The 22,777-nt window shown below is 37.8% G+C and overlaps 1 protein-coding gene across 2 annotated transcripts in view; it reads right to left on the minus strand.

Moving 5' to 3' along the window:
- LOC145673768 (abasic site processing protein HMCES) overlaps positions 1-22,777 on the minus strand; it is a 56,709-nt gene that overhangs the window by 18,688 nt on the left and 15,244 nt on the right. For both annotated transcript variants that reach the window (XM_081743525.1, XM_081743524.1), the window contains exons 4-6: positions 18,565-18,759; positions 10,330-10,440; positions 6,869-6,979 (exon numbers count right to left, since the gene is read on the minus strand). In XM_081743525.1, coding sequence (XP_081599651.1) covers positions 6,869-6,979; positions 10,330-10,440; positions 18,565-18,759 — 417 coding nt within the window. The remainder of the gene's footprint in view (positions 1-6,868; positions 6,980-10,329; positions 10,441-18,564; positions 18,760-22,777) is intronic.

A 22,777-nucleotide genomic window follows, 5' to 3' on the forward strand; every position in this document is an offset into this window, starting at 1 on the left:
TGTGGCAGCGCGGCATAGCCTTAGGCTAAAACAGATACACAGTATTAAAACCGCAGAAGAAAAAATGAAATGAAATCTTTAAGTTTTACGTTCCACGGTTATGCCGGTTAGGCTAAAGGAGACGGTGATTATGAGAAATGAATGAAATGGTGGAATGCAGAAAGTGGGAGGAAACGGGATAACCCCAAGAAAACCCACGAGCACGGTGTTTGTTCACCACAAAACCCACACGGCACGAGCTGGGATTGTACTAGGGACCCCAAGCACCGGAAGTGAACGCTCTACCACTGAGCCACCGCGTCCCCACTAAAACTGCAGGAGAATTCGTGAGTATAGTGCAAGTACAAACTCCGGGTATTACTCTCGTTTTGTTACCTGGAACTGAATTCGACGACTTCCGGAAGAGAAAAGGGAAAGTATGCGACCGGTAACTGGTATTCAACGAAGTTATCTTTGGCTTTCGGAAAATTGCGAAGTTTTTATGGCAGTAACGGGTCACCATGAACTAACTTCATACTTCCCCCAAAATCGAACTTTTGCAATTGAAAGTGTCTGCAAAAAGGAACTGTTGTTATATACATATATGTATGATAACCAGTGGTGCGTAGCAGAAATTTTATGAATAAATCATGAATTACGTGAAGTTGAAGTGCTGTTTATGCTTCCACATGAACCTTTAGCAGGGTACAGGTTTCCAGAAGAGCATAAGAGAAGTGAAAATAAGTGTTTTGTGACTATCGACAATGTGCTACGCAGGGGCGGATCCAGGACGGACTTCTGGGGGGGGATTGTAATACTGCTACTTAGAGCTACTATTAAGAGCTCCAAACTCTGGGATGGGTTTTATTTATATATAAATAAGAAAGTTTCTTCTTCTGGGGGTGGGGGTGGCAATCGTCCCCCTAGATTCACTCCTGGATGAGTTATGAGTGAACCAACATCTATTGGAGCATCTGGACGGTTACATGCTATTAGCAAAGAAGACAACAAGCAAGCAAATGATTGATCCATGTAAAAAGTGAAATTTTGTTTTCGAAGACCATTTTAAGTAAGTGAACTTGAAATTTGTGTGTTTCGTAATCGTAATTTCCACCTCAGATTACTTCAGTTTAAGAAAACGGAGGAGTAGAGGGAGGCTCATTTTACTATTTCAGAGCGCCTTTTTAATCAAAATAATAAAAAAAACAGCCAAGAAAACCATTTATTCTTCATTTAATGAATGTGAACCACAAACATCATCAAATCATTGCACTTTCATTGTTCCCAGTGTTGCTAACTGTGACATCAAAATTAGCGAAACTTCGCTAACTTTAAAAGGCTGCAGTTAATCCATGATGCATTGGTCGAGAATGATATTTGGTGTGTTTATTATTCAGGTAAAGTTGAACCATCTGACAAAATTTCAGAATTTTAAAAAATGGTGTTTTCGAGAAAATGGCGCCCAAAAATGGCGATTTTTGAAAATTTTACAAGTTCTCGAATTTTTTGCGACAAAACGGTTGACCACAGAAGCGATACAAAATTTTTTTCGAAAAGCGGGTAACTAGGTCTTACCAACCGTGAAAACAGAATTTTAAAATTCGAACCGGAAGTGCTCGAAAAAAATTCGCAAACTTCGACTTTTCAGATAAATTGACGTTCATTTGTTAATTTATGTACAAAAAGATACGCATGCGCAAACCAAACTATAATAAAATATAGTTTATTTATATCCCTATGTACATACCACAACAAGAATTATAACTCTACCTGTCTCCATAGCCGAATGGTGAGGCTCCGATATTGACCATTTTCCATGTCTTCTACAATTCATAAATTGTACTCCCCGTCTTTGATGGCCCATTACTTGGCGGGAAAATTTTTTTCGACAAAATAAAAAAATATGGGTCTCTTAAAAACATGTCTAGTTGCTATAAAAAAAGTTTCAACAATATCTGAGATGGTGATGGTACAATTTTATATTTTTTTGCCTGAGTTGAAATGGAAGGCACCCTTTATTAATATATGTATCACCAAAGTTCACTAATTTGAGAAATTCTAAAGTTTAATACCAATAATCGCACGTTGTAAGTGAAATTTGATTTGCATAAATATAATTTATGTGAGTGATAGTTGTTGCTGTAATAGTGGCAATAAATGTACATATTGGAATAAGACTCACGCAACTAGAGTTGTATTTCTTAATGTGTGAGCTGGCAATACTACTTGCACTCGAGTAGGAGGAAAAACCTGTTTCTTGACCAGGATCACAAGAAATATTCTCAACAATATATAATGGACATACTAAGATAAAATGAGATGCTGTACGTACCTTAGTCAATTTACAGTATTTATTTCTACTACTAATTAATATTGTACATGCCAAACTTACAATGAACAGAAAAAATTCTGTACACACGTTAACTTTTGCGATAGTCAAGGAGGGATTTCTGTATACACTGCTGCTTGTCTGCTCAACTTTCCACAGACTTTAGCTTGAGAAACCATACTAAGTATATCAGTGTCATTTCGGAGTAAGGCAAATGTTGCAGTTCCTTTAAACTTTTGACAGAATCTTGGCAAGTCTTTAGCCTACATTCTTCTTCCAACTCTATGCCATATTTATCTTCTTCCTCCACCTCCTCTTCTTCTTTCGGACTTTCCATATAATCTTCAAGTAAAGCATGTACAGTATATCCGCCGTGTCTGCTTCGGTTTGTGCATCACTATCTGTTTTGCTAAAAAATATCTAACTTCTACTAGGATGTCTAAAAACTTTCTAAATGCTGTACTCCGAAACTTGTGATTTTCCGTTAAGATGCTTATTTTGATTTACCGAGTAATACACTTTCCGTTTAATCCAAGTTTTAGTTCATTAAAGGTGTGTTGAAGACAGGTTTTATTATATATTGCTTTCCTATTTTATTAATTTTTTATACAATATAAATTCTGCCTAGTTGTCTTTCAGCATGGTTTCCACATCTCACCTTGAGTCAGCGGCGCAAATCTGTCTTCAACATTGGGGGGGATGGCTAAGACAGTCCCCATTCCCATATATATATATATATATATATATATATATATATATATATATATATATATACACATACAGGCTGGGCCATAAGTCCCTTACCACCCCTTGTAAAATCCGTGTTCAGGGAAAATAGTGAACAACAATCATGTAGTAACATAGTAGGCAAAGGGGGAAGTTGGATTGTGATGGTGACCAAGATGGCGGCCATCTTGAATTCACGTCAAGATTTTTAAATGGGAACATGGTCATACGGCACATCATTTTAGGCTAGAATTTAAAGACAAACACAATGGTGAAATCGGTTTGTTGATATCTTAATTTGTTCAAACGTTACAGACATTTCAAATTGCTAATTTTACCGTACTCTTTCTGTTGCTGCAGTTGAATAATTATGCCGCTAACGGCAGCAGAGAGGAAGGAGTTGATCAGGGCATGGGGAGGAAGGAGTGTAAGGGCTGTAGCAGCTGAATTCAATGCCAGGCACCCAGATTGACATCCTGTGTCCCATGTTAGTGTCGCCCAACTCTTCCATAAGTTCATGGATAAACCCAGGTGTGGAAGACCCACGACCGAAACAGATGAAACTACATCAGTAGCAGTTCTGGCATCATTTGCTACATCACCACACCGCAGTACCCGTCGCCTGTCCATGAAATGTGGTGTCAGCCATACATCCATCAGACGTATCTTACAGAAAACCAAGTGGCATCCGTACAAACTGCAACTTCAACATCATCTATCTGATGGATGATGATCCTGACCCTGATGAAAGATGACCCTGATCGTCGTGTGGAATTTTGCGACTGGGCCCTTGCACAGTTGAAAACGGATCCCACATTCCCCACAGAAATGTTATTTTCCGATGAGGCAAATTTTTACGTCACTGGGGAAGTGAATAAGCAAAACTGTCGCTATTGGTCCCCGACAAATCCTCAGTGGGTTGACCCTTGCAAAATGGTAGGTACAGGAAAATTAATGGTGTGGTGTAGTCTATGGGGCACCAAATTAATTGGTCCATTCATCACTCCTGGTACCCTCATTGCTGAACGGTATTTGGATATGTCGCGGGATCTCATTCTCTCTTCCATATTGTCCGAGGACGCCACATTTCCACTCTTTTTCCAGCAGGATGATGCCCCTCCGCATTACGGATTACAGGTCCGTACCTATCTGGATGAACAATTTCCTGGACGTTGGATTGGTCGCCGTGGTCCCATTGAATGGCCAGCACGATCACCAGATCTGATGTCCTTGGATTTTTATCTGTGGGGTCATCTGAAGGCAAAGGTAAACGCCGAAAAGATCCGGGATCTTGAACACCTGGAAGAACGCATATTTGCAGCCTGTGTCGATATTTTACCAGAAACTCTTTTGAGGGTCATGGACAATTGGGTTGAACGACTTACCTTGTGCATAACTCGGGATGGGGGCCACGTAAAGCGTGTTCCGCCATGCGTGACAGGTAAAATTAGCAATTTGAAATGCCTGTAACTTTGAACAAATTATGATATCAACAAACCTATTTCGCCATTGTGTTTGTCTTTAAATTCTAGCCTAAAATGATGTGCCGCATGACCATGTTCCCATTTAAAAATCTTGATGTGAGTTCAAGATGGCCGCCATCTTGGTCACCATCACAATCCGACTTTCCCCTCGGCCTACTATGTTACTACATGGTTGTTGTTCACTATTTTCCACAAACACGGATTTTACAAGGGATGGTAAGGGACTTACGGCTTACCCTGTATATATATATATATATATATATATATATATATATATATATATATATATAGATAGATAGATAGATAGATAGATAGATAGATAGATACACGGTGTTAACGAACTATACCGACAAACTGTAAGAGGTGATTCCTCACATCAAAATAAGAGAAAAGTTCATATGGACCTATGGAGAAAAGTGCATAGTTTCAGAGCTATGACTGTCCAAAATCGCGAAAAAACTAAATTTCAATAGGCACTATTTCGAATTCCAGAAACTGGATAGTGGTTCTTATCAGCGTAAAGGAAGCCACCCATACTATACACAATCCAAAAGTGCATATTTCATCAATTGTCAATAGGGGTAGAGGGTATTTTCAACAGGGTGTAATTTTGAGATATGTTTTCAATAGAGTTTTCAGATATACCCTCATTTCAAGAAGGGTCCAAAGTAGGCAGGAGGTAAACCTTGACAACAATGGACACCCAATGCTTCGGAGGGAAGGCGGAAGTGTTAGGAGTAGGCAGCTCCATGTTCTTTTGTGTTTGGAATAACGTGTGATGATATGTATTCCGTCACAGTATATTTGTTTTCTTCACTTATAAGCGGGTAAGAAAACATTGCACCATGCGTTTTCCCGAGTACGAGAGACCATACTGCCGACAATCCTTAACACTTCCAACATCGCACCAACCATAAAGTCAGAGCATATCTAAAATTCGATTGATGGCATGTCTGGGAAATTCACCCTGCATTGAATACTCTGTACACCAATTGAACATTAATGAAATATGGAGTTTTGGATTGCGTATGCGTGATTTCCTTTACGCTGATAAGGACTAAGATCCACAGTCTCTCGAATTCGAAATAGAACCTCTTGAAATTTGGCTTCTTCGCGAATTTGGACAACCCTAGCTCTGAAACTATGCACTTTTCGCCATAGGTCCATATGAACTGTTTCTCCTTTTTTGATGTGAGGAATCACCTCTTAAAGTTTGTCGGTATAGTTCATTAACACCCTGTATGTATATATATATATATATATAAAATGCAATGTTCAAAATACTTATGAAGTTGAGAAACAACGCTGTGGAGCATCAGGGGAGCAGAGTTGTCTGCGACATTGGAAGATTAGTAGATTTGAGGCTTATTCTGTGGGGACATCAATTTCATCTCATTTTCCTTTGTGGCAATCAGACACAAATCATCACATTTCTCCCCAAAAAACATATTTCAAATCGGATTATTGGGGGGCAGTCCCCCCAGTTCCGAGATTGGATGGGACATGTCCCCCTCATCCTTCCTCGGGATTTGCGCCAGTGCCTTGAGTGCATGTTAATTTTTTGGAACGACAAAATGATTATTACTTTCTTTTCTATTCGCACTATACCAAGTGATTATGTCCTCTCTCAAGACGACCAAAATGAAATATTCTCTATATCTCAGTCGAATTAAAACTTCAGTCTCTTGAGAAAAATTATCAAGTATTATTAATTTCAATGGAATCTGAACTTAAACATGACAATTACTTTTGAAAGTATGTTGCAGAAAAGCTTGATCATTTTATGATTACAAGATAGGTATATATCTTTAATGGAGGCAGCATAAAATTCGGATAATTTGGTTCTTTAAGGTTAAATTTACCTTAAAATCTAAAGGCTTATAACTTTAAACAAGAATTTTAGGAAAACTAAAAATGTATCAAAAGATTGCGATCTTGCCCATTAATTAGTTTTGGATCAGAGGTCACAAAATTTTTGAACGGTCCCTAAATTGAGTTTTCGTATTTTCTACGGAATAAGCACATCATATTGAGTTAAGTGATAGTTTGGGTTTGGTTACACTATATGTAGTTCTCCAGATATAAGGTCTATATATATATATATATATATATATATATATATATATATATATATATATATATATGTGTGTGTGTGTGTGTGTGTGTGTATAAATGTTAAAATATATTGGAGCTTTGATCGAAAAAGGAAATAATAGGCACTGTGGGAAAATCCGTTCCTTATTATCAGACAATCGGTTAATATATCATGCTTAAAAGGGGAAACTTAGCATTTAATAAATCAATCATGTTACACGAAATTGGAAGAAAGCAAGCGTGAAGACAGACTTACCGCTACTGACGCATCATTCTCCAAAATAGCAGGCATTCTATGATGCAGCCACGCAAAAGACTCACCAGCGTTCATTGTAATTACAGTATAGGTGTAAACGATGTCACCATTCTAGAAAAAGACAAATACTTGTTAATCGAACTTCATCTAGTTTTTGCTAGTATGTACTATAATTATTATTTCTTAATTGAATAACAATTACTCCTACGAACATTTATTATCTGAATACTACAAATTAAATATTTTTTGTTGCAATAGAATAAAGAAAAATGAAATGAAATCTTTAAGTTTTACGTCCCACGGTTATGCCGGTTAGGCTAAAGGAGACGGTGATGATGAGAGATGAGTGAAATGGTGGAATGAAGAAAGTGGGAGGAAACGGGAGAACCCCGAGAAAACCCACGAGCACGGTGTTTGTCTACCACAAAGTCCACACGGCGCGAGCTGGGATCAAACCAGGGACCCCAAGCACCGGAGGTGAACGCTCTACCACTGAGCCACCGCGATGGAATAAAGAAAAATAAATGTATTGTCTCAAAAAGAAATTATCGTAGATGTCTGAAAGACGAGGTCTCACGACACAATTTCGTAGCGAAAAATATGGGATCGTGAAGTTTTTCTTAACTGAACAGTATCATGAGATTCCATTAAGCATTAACTTTACCTGCTTCCTCGTCTACCTCTTTAGCCTTGAACATTCGCAGATTCTGTGAACCTTCCACTGAAGAAGGCTAAGGGAGATCTATCTGATTTGCCTTTTAATGTAGTTTTACAGTAAGTCTGAAATTATACCTAGAATGTGCTATAGATGTTTGTAATCCTTTGTTTAAAAATGAGGGGTCGTCTTTCATTTAGAAATATACGGTTAGTAAATACGTTTGTAAGATAATTTGGGACCAAAGGGTTAGTTCTTATTTGAATGTAAGCTTGCCATAAGTATACAGTGTTGTTCTCAATGCAATGAGTACTTCTGATTACAGTGTACCTCCTGGTGCAATTGCTATGCAACTTCCTAGAGTATGGCTTCTTAAATAACATGATTTTGCAATTAGAGGATAATTCCTTACGGAAATGAGTACTCCACAAACAAACTCATACTGTAATTATCGTTGTATAATTTTGATGTGATTACTGTAACTTCTTACAGTACATAAGTAAAGTATAACACATAAGAGAAGGTAGCTCAGTTGAAGATCCCGCACTTATCGTACGAAAGGTTTCTTGTGCGATTCAAAATCACAAGAGATTGAACATTATTAGTGAAAATCTGAATTGAAATCAAGATATCAGAAATCAGCAGAGAATCGCAGCATTCTACTTTCTCTTACTTCATTGGAATACAACAGAGAATAGGCATTATGAAACTAAGTTAATGGTAAGGAACTATGTACTCAAGAAAATATTATTATCTCCAGCCATGAAAACACAAATAAAGATCGGTACTGAACACATACCGTTGTATGGATCACGGAACATACGACGCAATATACAGTAATATTTATACACGATTTAAACGTAATTAACAAGGAATTGAATTTCAACTACCTACACAAACAATACATATCTGTAATAACTAGAGAATTCAATTCGTGTAACTACTCCAAAACATACAAAAGACGGATAATATTTTCTGTCAAGAGTAAAAATGATTCATAAAAGAAAGTAGTTAAATAAAATAAAAATAATAATAATATAAAGCAAAGAAATGTTTACTTCATATAATAGTGTTAAATCATTAGCGAGATGAGTTGTCGGACGGCCTCTATTAGGACAATCCTTTGGAAAAGTAAGACATAATCTGAGGAAGATAGATAATAATGCTGACCACAATGAATTACCACACTCCAGGGATTTGTTTCTGCAGCGTTGGAACTGCGAGTTTCTTAAACCAAAGAGTGAATATTGTATTTTAATTATAATGACTATACTATTAATGTAAATACCACTGTAAGCAATTTCTTGTTAGTATAGTGCGTTCACAGAATAACTATATATCTATATAAAACGATTATATATTGTTTGATGTATATTGTATGATGTAATATTTTGTGTAACTGTTAGTAATCTTGCATTGGGTGCAATTTGCTTCCGCGAGCCAGCCAGACTGGTGACTTTGAGACGGTATTTAGTTCTTCGTTCTTCATGCTGTGTTCACCGCCTTTAAATGATTCAGACCGTGTCTTTCTGTATGCAATGAGAAGGATGGTAACTTCACAACAGCGAATATTTCTCTTTAAATATACTTTCCGGGAGCCTAGTGAGTAGATATAGACAGTAAAAGATAATTTCTCGTTCCAAGTATGTCGGTTTCTAATGGACATAGTGTAAGAGCGATAATCTAGAAATAAAAGCAGACTGAATCGGTGAAGGACTTGAGCAGCAGTAAAGGACTATGGCATAAGTGAGCTATGTGCAACAGCCGGTCCACTGAACCTTTTCATCCGGCCCGGCTGACCTGTTATTGAAAATGTATTTCTTACGTAATCTCTTAAACCGGGCGTTCTCAACCTTTTGCACAAGCGTGCCACCAAAGCATATTATTGATAAACCAAAAACGGCTTGCGCACCACAGGTTGAGAAACCCTGTCTTAGACTGATTTGAATTTTCTACCTTCATAATTGATGTTTACCTTGAAAATATCCTCCGTTTGGTGGAACATTCAGTGTACCACCGAACATAGAGAGACTAGTTCAAGTTTTCCGCTGAAATGGTAGATAAATAACTTATTTTCCTTATTTTATTCAGTAAGTAAATATTTTCGATACCGTTATAATATTTTTTTTTGGTGATAGTGTATTATGAACGAGTTCCTTTATTGAATATTCCTGTGAATATTGAATTCTTGTGAAAATGTTACACACTGTCTCGTACGGCCCTCGACGCCAGTAAGTTCTCTTTGATTCGGCCCACCCCCTGTTCCAACTTGGACATGCTTGATATAAGCTGTATATCACCAGTGCTTGATGATGAAAACTGCAGGACATATCACATGCTATGCAACGTAAGTCAAAACCAACTACTACAATAAGTTGATGTTACAAATGAGGCTATTTTCAAAAGTTTTCGATCTGACAGTGAAACATCGCGCCTCTGGTATAAGCCGTTCATGGCATTTAGTGCCATCTACGGAAGAAATAATGCACCAGTTTCAACCATCCAGTTGTGTCAGTTCGTTGGAGGGAGTTCTTGAAATCAATGGCTGTGCATGAGCTCACGTACTGAAGACAATGCTCCAGAAACCACCAAAAGATTCAAGTAATTCCCTTCAACGAACTGGCGCAGCTGGAAGTTTGAAATTCATACATTATTTCCTCCATAGATAGCACTACATGCCATAAACGGATTATTTGCAATGTCAGTCAGAACGCAAATTTTTGAACATACGTTATACAATGATATTATTGTATGACGAGTGTATAGTTATTTTTTGAACGCACTGTATATTGGATAATTTACCTACCGTAGTCTTAAATTCGCTGAAAATGCCAGCCATCATAAGAAGGCGTGGACCTTTCCATCCGTCATCTTCAGACCATTCTTCAGTCCATGTTGAGGGATCTTCAATACGAATCTTAAAGAAAGAGAAACACTAATAAGAATTCATGACACAAGAGGGCCAAATTGTGTTTCATACACATCACTTCAGTTTGGAAGTTTGGACACAATTTGAGGTGATTCAGATGTAGTATCAGTTTTTCTTTTTAGTACCAAGGAGGATCAGAAACCAAGGTCGCAAGGCCGATAATTTTGGAGTTTCGTCTGTTATAGAGGAATAAGAACTGTGCATTAATTTTAATGCATGGTAACGGTGCAAAGCTTCAGCCATCCGCCACCTACGGATCTAGTTGTAGGTACACAAATGGCGACTCGTTTCGAAAACTGGTCTCACGAAGTAGTCCGCTCATTTATTCGATTTCTGTGGGCAAAACATGTAACCGTAGCTGAAATTCACCGGCAGGACTTCTCACAGAGGGCGTAATCTTCCTTCACAACAATGCACACCCGCATACAGCTAAGAAGACTATCACGCTGTTGAAGCAGTTTCACTGGGACATCATCCACTACCCTCCCTACAGCCCGGACCTTACTCCAAGCAACTTTCACCTATTCCCGCACTTGAAGGAGCATCTAGGAGGCCGTCGCTTCACTTCAGACGAGAAGGTGAAACACTTCGTTACAACGTGGCTGAATAAGAAAGGACAGGATTTTTACCAGGAGGGTATCTTCAAACTCATCCTACGATACGACAAGTTCCTCAATCGATATGGAGACTATGTCGAAAAATAACCTAATGTATATACTATCATTGGCTGTATTGGTTGTATGAAGTAATACACATGTTTCGTTGCAGGCTTTGTAGCTTTACTTTCTGATCCCCCCTCGTAGTAACTACAGATCCATAAGTTCTCGACAGGTAGGCAAAACAATTATCCAAAATCCAGTATTTTCTATACAAAATAATAACATTTTAATATATATATAAAATACAAAATAAGCGAGAAATATAACAATAATTTGCCTTGTATGCTCCTCAATCTTTAGTGTCCTGAAATGCCTGAGTTTTGAAAACGTTTTATGTTTGAGTATATATAAAAAAAAAATAAATTAAAAGGTAAATAGACAAAACCCAAGAAAGAAAGGAAGAATACGAAAATATAAAAGAGTTGTTACAAACATGAAACTATGTACTATCTATGAAACTATGGAACTATCTATCAAGTGTAAGAAGAGATTTGATTCCATGCTCATGAACATCTTAAAATTCTGTCTGGAAAATTGTGTGATTGGATTATTTAATAACAAATCTGAGAAACAAATAAATAGGAAGGATAATATTAATCATAGTAATGAATAATAAGGGTTGTTAAGCGAAAGTTACATTGAAACTGGGGATTAATGAACAACTTATATTTTTAATTCGACACATGCTATTAAATATATGTTATTACTCTTAGAAAATGAAAGACAGTAAATGCTACAAGCATATGCTACGACATTTAAAGAAATATTTGCTTTTGTAGCTTCCCGAAACATGTTCGTTGCCATTAGATGCAGTTTCCACTTTCTTGGAACAAATGAAAACACAATACTTAGAATCACTCCACACTCCAGTTATACAAATGAATCCTAAAAGCTAGAATTATGTTAAATTCACTAAATTTAATTGTATATACACTCGTACACCCTTAAACACACCACTTCGCTCGTATATTATACTGCGAAACAATGAAAAAGATAGAAGTTGTTTCTTATTACTCCTTTCTAATCAATATTTCTTACTATTAGAAAGAAGAAAAGACATTCTAGGAACTGTCAAGTTTTGTGCAATTAAAGAATAACTTGTAAAATACTTTTTTTTTTTTTTTGCGCGAAATGTTCTCTGTCAGTTAGTTTCAAAGCGGCTAACAAACATATCGAGCCCTTGTAAGAAGTGAAAGTGTGCTGGAACTGTTGTGCTCCAATAGCTTATTTTCTGTGACAATGAAAACGCAATTCCTGTAGCTTCCTTAGCTCCACGGGAAGACAACCAATACGTACTCATCCAACGGAAAATATTACGTGGCACCATTTTTTCTATGAACCAGTAATGAATACAAAAACTTTACATTTCGAAATGAAACTATTTACCTAGGTACATTAATGGGTTACTTCAAAAAAGTGGGAGGCATCTGCCCCCTAATCGCCGCCCAAACTCACCACTACACTCGTGTGATCCAGTTCTCATTCTTGATATCTGAACATTTGAGATTAAGAAATAAACGCTTATATCTTGTCCTAAGAGATCATATATTTAACCTTGTAACTGTAAGAATTACTAAAAACAAAGAAAGTTAAACCAAAATTTATTGTTCCTGGGTACAACTGGGTAAAATTTACCGTTCTGTCTGGGTATAACAAACAGTTCTGCGAACTGAAAATATTTTAACAACCGGTTCTAGCGAACCGGCTGAATAGTACCACTGCTCATAAGACATGGATATGGCTATGTATGTTCTGAGTGAGACTGTAAATAGTTTCGCGTCCTTTATGTAATTGTCCTTCCTAATTCCTATTTATTAGTACAGACCAAATGTTAAACAAAATTCATACTTCTTACGTTGAAAATACGATAAGATACGATAGGATTTCATCAATTGGATAAATATTTCTTTTGCCTATTTCGCTCTATATTGCCTACATTATGGCTTAAATGCTGAATGCAGCAAAAATCACGATTTCACTGTGCTAACTACCGGGTGTGTTTAAACCAGGGGCTCTCAACCTTTTCCACTGGTGTACCACCGAAACATATTAATTATTAGTACTACCAACAGCCGCTTGCCTTCCATAGGCTGAGAGAGACTTGCTTCAACAAAAGTTTCTAACGGTTCCAAGAAGTTTAAAAGTAAGAGAAACTACCTCACGTTCAGCTTCACCTCACGTCAAGGTAAAGCTCCGTTCCGATACATAGAAAAATGTCGCTCCAAGGAAGCACTCAATATGACTCCCACCTCTCCCCTCTCCCATTTCCTGTTGCTTCTGATAGCGTTGCCTTCTACAGAAGCGTCACGAGAACAGGATAAGTTTTTCCAGACGTAATTTTAGTTTGATGTTTGTCTTGTGATTGGTCACGGGTAGGTGTGTGTGTGTGTGTATATGCTTTTAAACCAAGAGAGAATGGAACTGTTTCTCTCCAACTAAAGGAAGCAAATTCTCTGAAAATGAAAACCAAATTAAACAAAAATGTGAAGGAATTCGGCTGCGATGTATTTACAACTGACGATTTGTGAATTATGCGAAAATCCAATGAACACGCAGTATGTACGTATCTATCTCTCTCTCTACTGTATATCCATATCCGTATCCATCTCACGCGGGATGTGTGCCGTGACCACTACTAGTGTAATTGGCCCATTTTTCTTTACAACCCAAACGGTGACTACAGATGACTACTTGCAAATGCTCCAATAGTTTGTCATTGATAATATGCCCCTACAACTTAGACGAGAAGGTTATTTTCAACATGATAGTGCACTGCCTCATTTTGTTAGTACTGTTCGCGCTTATCTTGATCGAACGTTTCCAAATCGTTGGATTAGTCGGACCGTTGGCATGGCCTCCCCAATCTCCGGATCTCACATCCTGTGACTTCTGGTTATGGGATATGATAAAGAAGCAGGTGTATAGTACAAAAGTGAAAGACATCAAAGAACTCAATGACATAATAAAATATGTAATATACAACATTCCCCGCGAAATGTATGTTCGGGCGCGAAACGGCTAAATTGTACTGTTGAATTTTGGTTTATGTGCATTAATCGTGCTGGTGGGTACGTTGAAACTCTGTATAACGAAAACTTTGACTAAATTCTTTCTCTCAAATAGTGTTCACATAATTTTGACTCATTCGAAATATTTGAGCATAGTGATGACTGGAGAGCATACAGATCCTTACCAACCTAACGGTAAGACCTAAAGTTGGAAACATATCAAGTGTCTGGGTTGGCAGAGGTCAGGCGGCGACGACAAAGCAAGGCTTTTATTGGTGGTGCATTATGGAAAACTCCATACTATGTGACAAGTACAATGCAGTGAACTGAGCAGAGGGTGATGAAATGAAATGAATAAAATGGTGGAATGAAGAAAGTGGGAGAAAACAGGAGAATCCCTAGAAAACACACGCACACGGTGTTTGTCCACCTCACAGTTCACTTGGCGCGAGGTGGAATCGAACGAAGGATCCCAAGCACTAGAGGCTACTACTGAGCCACTGCAGCCCCTAACAGACGATGATATCCTAAAATGGAAGACGTTTCTGATTTGGCAGGACGGCAAATTGAAGACTCGCTGTAGAAAACAACGTAAGTGACGAAAACAATAGTTACTGTAACAGTAGACACAAAAGATAGTAAATTGTAGCCAAGCGTCACAAAATAGAAAATGCTATTGCTTAGAAATACAACCTAGCATATAACGAACTAAAGCTATGTATGACTAAGGCATAAACATATTTAAAAAACAAAATAAGTGAAACAATTTCAACGCAGTGCTTATATTGTTTTCTCCAGCGAGTTTTCAATTGTTGACGCTCGGTTATGTGGTTCGAGCATGACGGAAGTAGCAAGTGTGTTGCATGGCCTACAAACTCAGGGAAAAATCACACTGGAGAAAGAAACCCTAAAGTGACAGGTTCCGCTAAGCATTAAAGTTCTGGATTATCACTCAGAACTATCGTGCGACTGCACTGCAAGTGATGGAGAAACCGCGACAATCAGTCTGCTGCGAATAACATGACATGGATATACGGGTTCAACACAGACGAAACCACTCATAAGGGACCATAACACTTTAGGAACAACGCCAATATGACTGTAAACATGACTGATGACTGAAAACACGTGATATGGTCAAATGAGTTCACCTTATTTCAAACCACACGCCGTGTTTATGTGTGGCGGACGACCAAAGAATGTATGATCCGCAGTGTTTCCGCCCACCCGTCAAATACGGCGGCAGCTCTATGATGCTGTGAGCTGCAATATCCTTGTTTCCGGTAGGCTCCCTGCTCACACTTCCCAGGCACGTCACTCTCCGTGATTATTTAGATATTTCAGGATACCATGTGCATCCTATAGTCCAGGTATTGTTTCACAGAAATGGCGCCATATTCCAAGATAGTAATACGTCGATTTACACAACTGGTTTCAGGAACATCAGGATGAAGTTGAACACCTCCTCTGACCCGAACACAAGTGAACATCTGTAGTCCGTTTTGGAGACACAAATCCGGCGTAGATTTCTGTCTCCATTCTCTCCCGCGGAATTGAATAAACGGAGAAGTGTGTGATATTGCATTTGCTACCATTCACGACCACTATGATGCTATTCCAAGCTGCATCAGAGTCATTCTGAGGGCGAAATTTGGTCCAATGCTATCACAATCTAGTAAGTTGCACTTTCTTCTGTCTTCATTAAATTGATAAGTACCTATAAATGATTAAGTTCTTGTAATGAAACCTTCCAATGCAACTTCAATTCAACAAAATGAACAAGTTATAGAAACACACAAAGAGTTAAAAAACTGACTGACTGGACCGGGACTCGAACACGGGACCTTCGGAATACGGTGCCGATGCATTAACCACTATGCCACCCAGTCTACTTCCTAGAACAGCCATTCAATCTCCCACTCTCGAAGTCGGTGCTCTCCACTCCGGGGAGCCGACTGGGTGGCATAGTGGTTAACGCATCAGCAAACAATACCGGAGGTCATAGGTTTGAGTTTCGGTTCAGTCAGCCACCTTTTCACTCTTTGAGTATTATAGAATTCATGTCTACAGGGGTTCTGGTGTGTGTAAAAAATTAGTTGTTTCTTCTTTAATTAATATATATGAAATTACAAACATTATAAGGTGCTCGGTACATGGACACGGGATTGTCCAATCACAGCAGTAGTCTGTGGTGCAGCCCAAGTGGTCCGAGATGAAAGCACCGACCTCGAGAGTGAAAGAGTAAGTGACTGTTGTGGGAAGTGGACTGGGTGGCGTAGTGGTTAACGAATCGGCACAGTATGCTGAAGGTTCCAGGCTCGAGTCCCGATCAAGTCAGTCACTTTTTCAAGCTTTGTGTTATAGAATTCAGATCTACAGAGGATCTTCTTTCATTAATACGTAAGTTACAGAAAGCTCAATCATTGCTGAAACTTAAGTTTTAAATCATAACTTCTTACATAAAATACTCCATATTTTACACTGATGTGAGGTATCGTCTTTCTTGCTAATTTCTATTGTCACTTTGGGTGCTTTAAGTATCACCACTTCACCTTATATATATGTACTAGTAGCCTTACTCACGATTAAAGTAAGGAAAACAGTAGATATCATGTATCTGGCGAAACTGCCGGCAGCGACACATATGTGGTATGAACTTCTACCTAACCACGAGATATACGAATATCACATTACATCTGCTATTATTGTAAAGTGATGGTGGTGGTGGGGTAATCCTCTTTCTCTATCTTCTTTCTATCATCTCTCCTATACATTACACAGGATACAGACGATGAACTGTTACTAGTACTAGTGCTGTTAATACTAGTACATATAATTATCCAATGCTGCTTCTAGTACTTTCGAAAGACATAAGAAGCTCAGGATTCGAATTCTATCCTATTACAATTGTATGTAACGTTAGTAGCTACATGAAAGTAAATCTACTGATCAAACTCATGGCCATTAAAATTAACAATGCCCTTGGCCTCCCCGCCCCCTAAGTATGTTATATTTCAGCTAGTATTTAGACACGCTACTCGTGATAATTGCGTAATGTCCCATAATAAGAAGGATATGTTACAACAGCTTGTCACTACCTTATACTAGATGAAAAGAGATCTGAAAAATGCTACAATTAACAGTTCAAACAGGAAGAGATAAAGTGAGTACAAACTTAAAAAAAGGAGGAAATAATAAATAAAATACTAAAAAGATATAGTGTAAAATGTAATAAAAACTAAAAAGAAATGTAAACTGTTCCTTTTTTTAAGTTATGTATTATTGTGCGTATGTATGAAGAAAAAAAATCATGTTTAGGATATGAATTAAACAGATCTTTATTTCTGGTTCAACTAGAAAAAACAACTACATGAAGCTTTAATCCAAGCTCGCTTATTTTATAAGAAGGAAGAAATATAATGATATACTTTCTTTTCTGGTAGAACGAACTAGGAACTTGGTGCATATTTCTTAAACAGCGTATATGAAGACAGAGAGAGAGAGAGAAATGGGGGAGGGAAATTATCAGCATCATTTTATTAAAAAAAAAAAAAAAAAAACCGCCGTGTTTCAAAACCCTGTTACGTCAGAAACTAGCAATATTAAACTTTTACCGCCGATGACAACCCCGTGGGAGCATAAAATTTAATTTCACGATCATTCACTTTCATTAACCACTCGTCTTCTTTCGAATAAAAGTGCGTAACAGTAAGACATATTATATATTAAATTCAAAAACAGAAACCTACACTCAGTTTAGATAAAGGAGACAACTGTGATTTGGAGCAGTTGTTTTACTACACATTTCCACCGTCTAGAAGGTAAAGTAAAAACAGTGAATAGTGACGAGTAAGTGACCATTAATTAATATGTGGTCATTTTTGATACGAAGACTTGCGCTTCACATATTTTAAATCCTTTTAATCATTGTTTACCTATCCACATTTCTAGCCCATGTTTTAAGCCCTCTTCCAATTGTATCTGGGCCGAAGACGAAAACAGGGTTTTTTCGAAAGCGCTACTTAGAACAATACCTTGTTTTTTGCGGTTAGTACTAGCCTTTTGCTTACATTTCTTTCTAAAGATTACCACCACTCGCAATACAGTGATATAGTTCTCCTTTATTTGTTTCCTGATAAATTTCTAGCTTTTGGCAGTTAATAAGTCTTATACGTCCGTTTCGTGATTCTTTTCTTCCAAGCACATACTTACTGAGATATTTCTTTAAAGCTCAGTATAAAAAAAGCCATATCAGTAAGTCTTACATTGTTTTCTTCTCTTTTCTTTCGTTAAGTATATTTTTCTTCATTTCTTTGAATGTGATATAGTGTACTGCGAATTTTTCTATATGTATAGGCTTGAATGGTAATTACCTATTCTAGCAGAGAGTAGTCCCTAGATACAACGAAATACATTCAAAATCTATAAGTAATTTGTGTACTTACACCAGGTGGTTGTGGCATATAAATAAAATAGGGTTGCTTTGCCTTCTTATCTTTACTTGCACGCCACTCATAGAAACCATCAGCCAGAATAACACATCGTTTCCCTTTTGAAAATGCGCCACTATATACCTTGGAAGTAGTTATGGTTTCAATTCTACAGTTACTTGTGGAAAGAGAAAAATTCGATTGGTCTCCCTGAAAATAAAAGCAGGTAGTGACAAAATTTATAAGAATTTATTTTCTGTGAAGTACCACACCAATATAACTTCATTTATATTAAACCATTCAGGGATAACTTAATTCATTCATTATTCATCATATTAGCACATGCAAGAAAAACACTGATACCACGATGTTGAAAACAAAACCTTAAAAATACATCATTTAAAAAACATTCGTTAAAATTGCTCATCAGCCTAATCCCAATTTTTTAGTTTCTTCGAAATATTGGAGAGGCAAAGAATATTAAAATTTTTCTGCGCATTATTTTAGTGACTACTGAGCCACTGAGGCCCTTCATTACGATGGGTAAACATAGAAATGTTATTGGTCCAGTTGGGAGTAGAACCAGGGACAACACACTATGAAGGCGCATGCGCTAACAATTCGGCTACAAAGATCAATAAAAAAAAAAGAAAGAAAAAACCTTAAGCAACCTGTTTCTTTTTTTAATGTTCTTACTTCTACCTGCAGATGGTAAATTTTGATGTTTATGCTGACAAGAAAGAGCTCATCCGCCTAAAAGAATAATAATTCAGAAAATAGCCAACTTGTTGAAATCTTATGTAGGGTTAAAGGAGCTTCTGAGAAGTTTTTTTTTTCCCTAAACATAACTGTAAATACTCGTGATAAATTATAAGAAAAGTCGTATTACCGGGGATCGCAAATGAAATATACTGCGTATTAGTAGAATCAATTGTTGATATCACTATACTAAGACGCGGTAGGCTTAAGCGCATCAGCCTCTTCTTACGGCACTGATCTATAGTGTGGGTTTATGCATATCGTTTGAATAGAAAGATTGAAGAAAATATATCAATCTAATAATAGTTCTCGCACTTCGGTCTATCGTACAAACATCTTTTTCTGTTTTTTTCTGTCTCGTATTGAATGCAATATGAGTCTAATTTTTCTTTGTTTTCTGAGAAATTTTAACACTTTATGTGTAGTCCTTCTAATATCGGAATGCATTACTTTGTGTAGTGATTTTCTCTTTTGTTTCATTTTCCACTTCAAATCCCAACAATCACTCTTACAATGTTATAACACAAAAACCACGGAATGAACTGTGTGTATTGACATTAGTGTGCTTATGTTCTGGTCAACCTAAAAAGTACGAGAGAGCATCAAATGAAAACCTTAAAAGTGCAATACATTTTAGAATGTAACAATGAAAAGGAAATCTTACCTCTTATTTTTCAACGTAGTCCCCTTGAAGTTGAATGAAGTATTACAACGCTTCGAAGTGGATGGACACCACATTGGAAGAATTCTTTTGGTCGAGATTGCAGCCACACGCGTCACCGCATTTTTCACCTCTTTATCACTATTTGAAATGCTTGCCTCCCATCGCTTCTTTGAGTGGTCCAAACTCATGAAAGTCACTGGGGGCAAGGTTTGGTGAATAGGGTGGACTGACACACTCAAATTTGATGTCATCGATAGTCTCAACTGTTAAACGGACAGTAGGCGGTCGGGCGATGTCATGCAGTAGGAGGACACATGAGGACAGAAGTCCTCGTCGTTTACGCCTGATTGCATGGCGAAGGTGATTTTTCAGCAGGTTTGAATACGAGGCACTGGTTACTGTCGCTCCTTTTTCCATGTAATGTTCCAAAATTACTCTCTTTGCATTCCAGAAGAGAGTGAGCATGACCTTTCCTGCTGATGCTGGCTGAGTGCAGATTTTTTTCTTTTTTTTTTTTGTTTGTTTCTGGTTTATGATAGTGAACCCAGGTCTCATCGCCTGTAACAATTATATCCAGAAATGCAAAAGCGTTGAAACGACGCAGAAGTTCTTCACAGGCATCGACGCGACGATTTTTCAATTCAGCAAGAGGCCGTGGTGGCTCAGTGGTAGAGCGTTCACCTCTGGTGCATAGGGTTCTTGGTTCGATCCCAGCTCGCGCCAAGTGAGCTTTGTGGCGGACAAATACCGTTTGCGTGGATTTTGTCGGAGTTCTCCAGTTTTCTTCATTCATTTCTCATCATCACCGTCTCCTTTAGCGTAGCCGGCAGAACCGAGGGACGTAAAGCTTAAAAGATTTAATTTTTTCTTTCAATTCAGAAGTCAGCGTGGAACCCATCTCACAAACACCTTATTGAAATGCAGATTATGCACTATGTGTTGAGCTGAACCTAAGCTAATATTCATGGTTGTGGCGATTTATTTCAGCGTAATAAGCCTGTTTTCCCTGTGTTCCGGCAACGCAATATATTCGTCGGTCTCCACGAGGTGAGCCTGTCCCGGTTGAGGAGCATCCTCCACAGATGTTATGGCACGTTTAAATTTCTTACACCACTCGTATACTTGCTGTACGGACAAACACGAATCACCATACTTTGCTGCCATCTTGCGATGAATTTCAATTGGTTTCACACCTTCACTGAAGACAAATCGGGTTACCGAACGCTGTTCTAACGCGGTGCCTAAGGACAGTGGGGCGGCCATATTGATACTGACGCTGCCGCGTTCTTTGTTCTTCCTAGAACGCACTGCCACTTGTAGGTCATTAAATGCAACTCAAGGCATATTACTGACACATATCGAAGCAATCGTCCCCTTTACGGCATTTGATTGTATTATTAATGTTTTCATTTGATCCTCCCTCGTAATGCAGAAAAATACCCCTACCTCCCTCCCAACACTTCTTCAACCCATAACAAGATACATGTATAAACACACAACAGCGACTCCACAAAACAAAGGCAGTGATTGGCCAGATAGATAATAATGAAATATGACAGCTTCGCGGTGCGTGAATTATTGTGATATGCTCTTTCCTTCGTCCGATATCCTCGATCGCGTACTATTTAGGAGTTAATGCATTTGCAAGAAATGGCAGAAAAGCTATTACGTGAAGTAGAAAAGAGCGACCGAGCGAGCAAAAGAGAAAGAGAAAGATATTATATATTTAAGAAAGATGAAATTTTACACAATTAAAAAATTCTTTGTTAAACAGTAAAAGAAAAACGTCCGGTCATAACTTGTATCTCGAAATAAAGTTTATTCATTTTAATTATATTACTGTTCTGTTATATGTTATCATACCTGATTCGTGACAAAAGAAGTGACCTGAAAACTAAGTTGTGAAATAAAATGGTTTTGGTCTGCACTTAAAAACTGACTTGGTATTCACTATTTCTTTCAGAGGGTGACCAGGGTGTTACCCTCAAAGACGTTCGGATTTACCCCCAGATAATTTTAAAATGGCACAGATAATTCCCTCTGCGAATATAAAAACAGTCACTTCCACAAAAACAATTTCCTAAAAGGAACTGTACTGTTATTTTCATCTGATGTGGAAGAAAATTTAAAGACAAGTTTGGTACTGATATGACTATCCCACGAACAAACAGGAAAAAATAAAAGGAAATATTTTCATTCATTCTTTCAGTTTAACAACCCACGATTATGCCCTTTCGGCTAAGGGAGACGATGAATAAAGCAAATGAATGATGATGGAAGAATTGGTGGAATGAGAAAGTGGGAGCTCCCCGAGAAAACCTACGGACATGATGTTAGCCATCACAAACTTACATGGCTGGAGATCGAACCAGGGACCCACGCACCAAAGGTAAGAGCTCCGCCACTGTTCCCACATCCCAATCAAACAGAAGATTGTATAACAAAACACAGGAACATTTGTCGCTGCAATTAGAGATGACAGCATCATTTTACTTCGCTACGTTAATTAGATCGAAAATAAAACTACTACAAAAACCGCTTTCCAACATCTGACGTCCAGTGGAAGTGATTCCTGTAACATTCATTTTCAAACAACTTGAAGAAGCCAAAGGTTTTTGATAGAAAACCGAACCCTGCTTGATAAAAGCTTGGTTTGACCAAAAACCGAAAAACTGGTTTCTATGTCCACTACTAATTTGAACAGTACAAGTTTGATCACGCACAGCTTTTGAAATACACTGCTATACAGTTCATTTTTCCAGGGTTTCGGTAGTGTGATCTCCGAACTGATGCACTTCCGAGGAC

This window comes from Thermobia domestica, chromosome 17, assembly GCF_964235325.1.
Source record: "Thermobia domestica chromosome 17, izTheDome1.hap1.1, whole genome shotgun sequence".
NCBI classification, from domain to species: Eukaryota; Metazoa; Arthropoda; class Insecta; order Zygentoma; family Lepismatidae; genus Thermobia; species Thermobia domestica.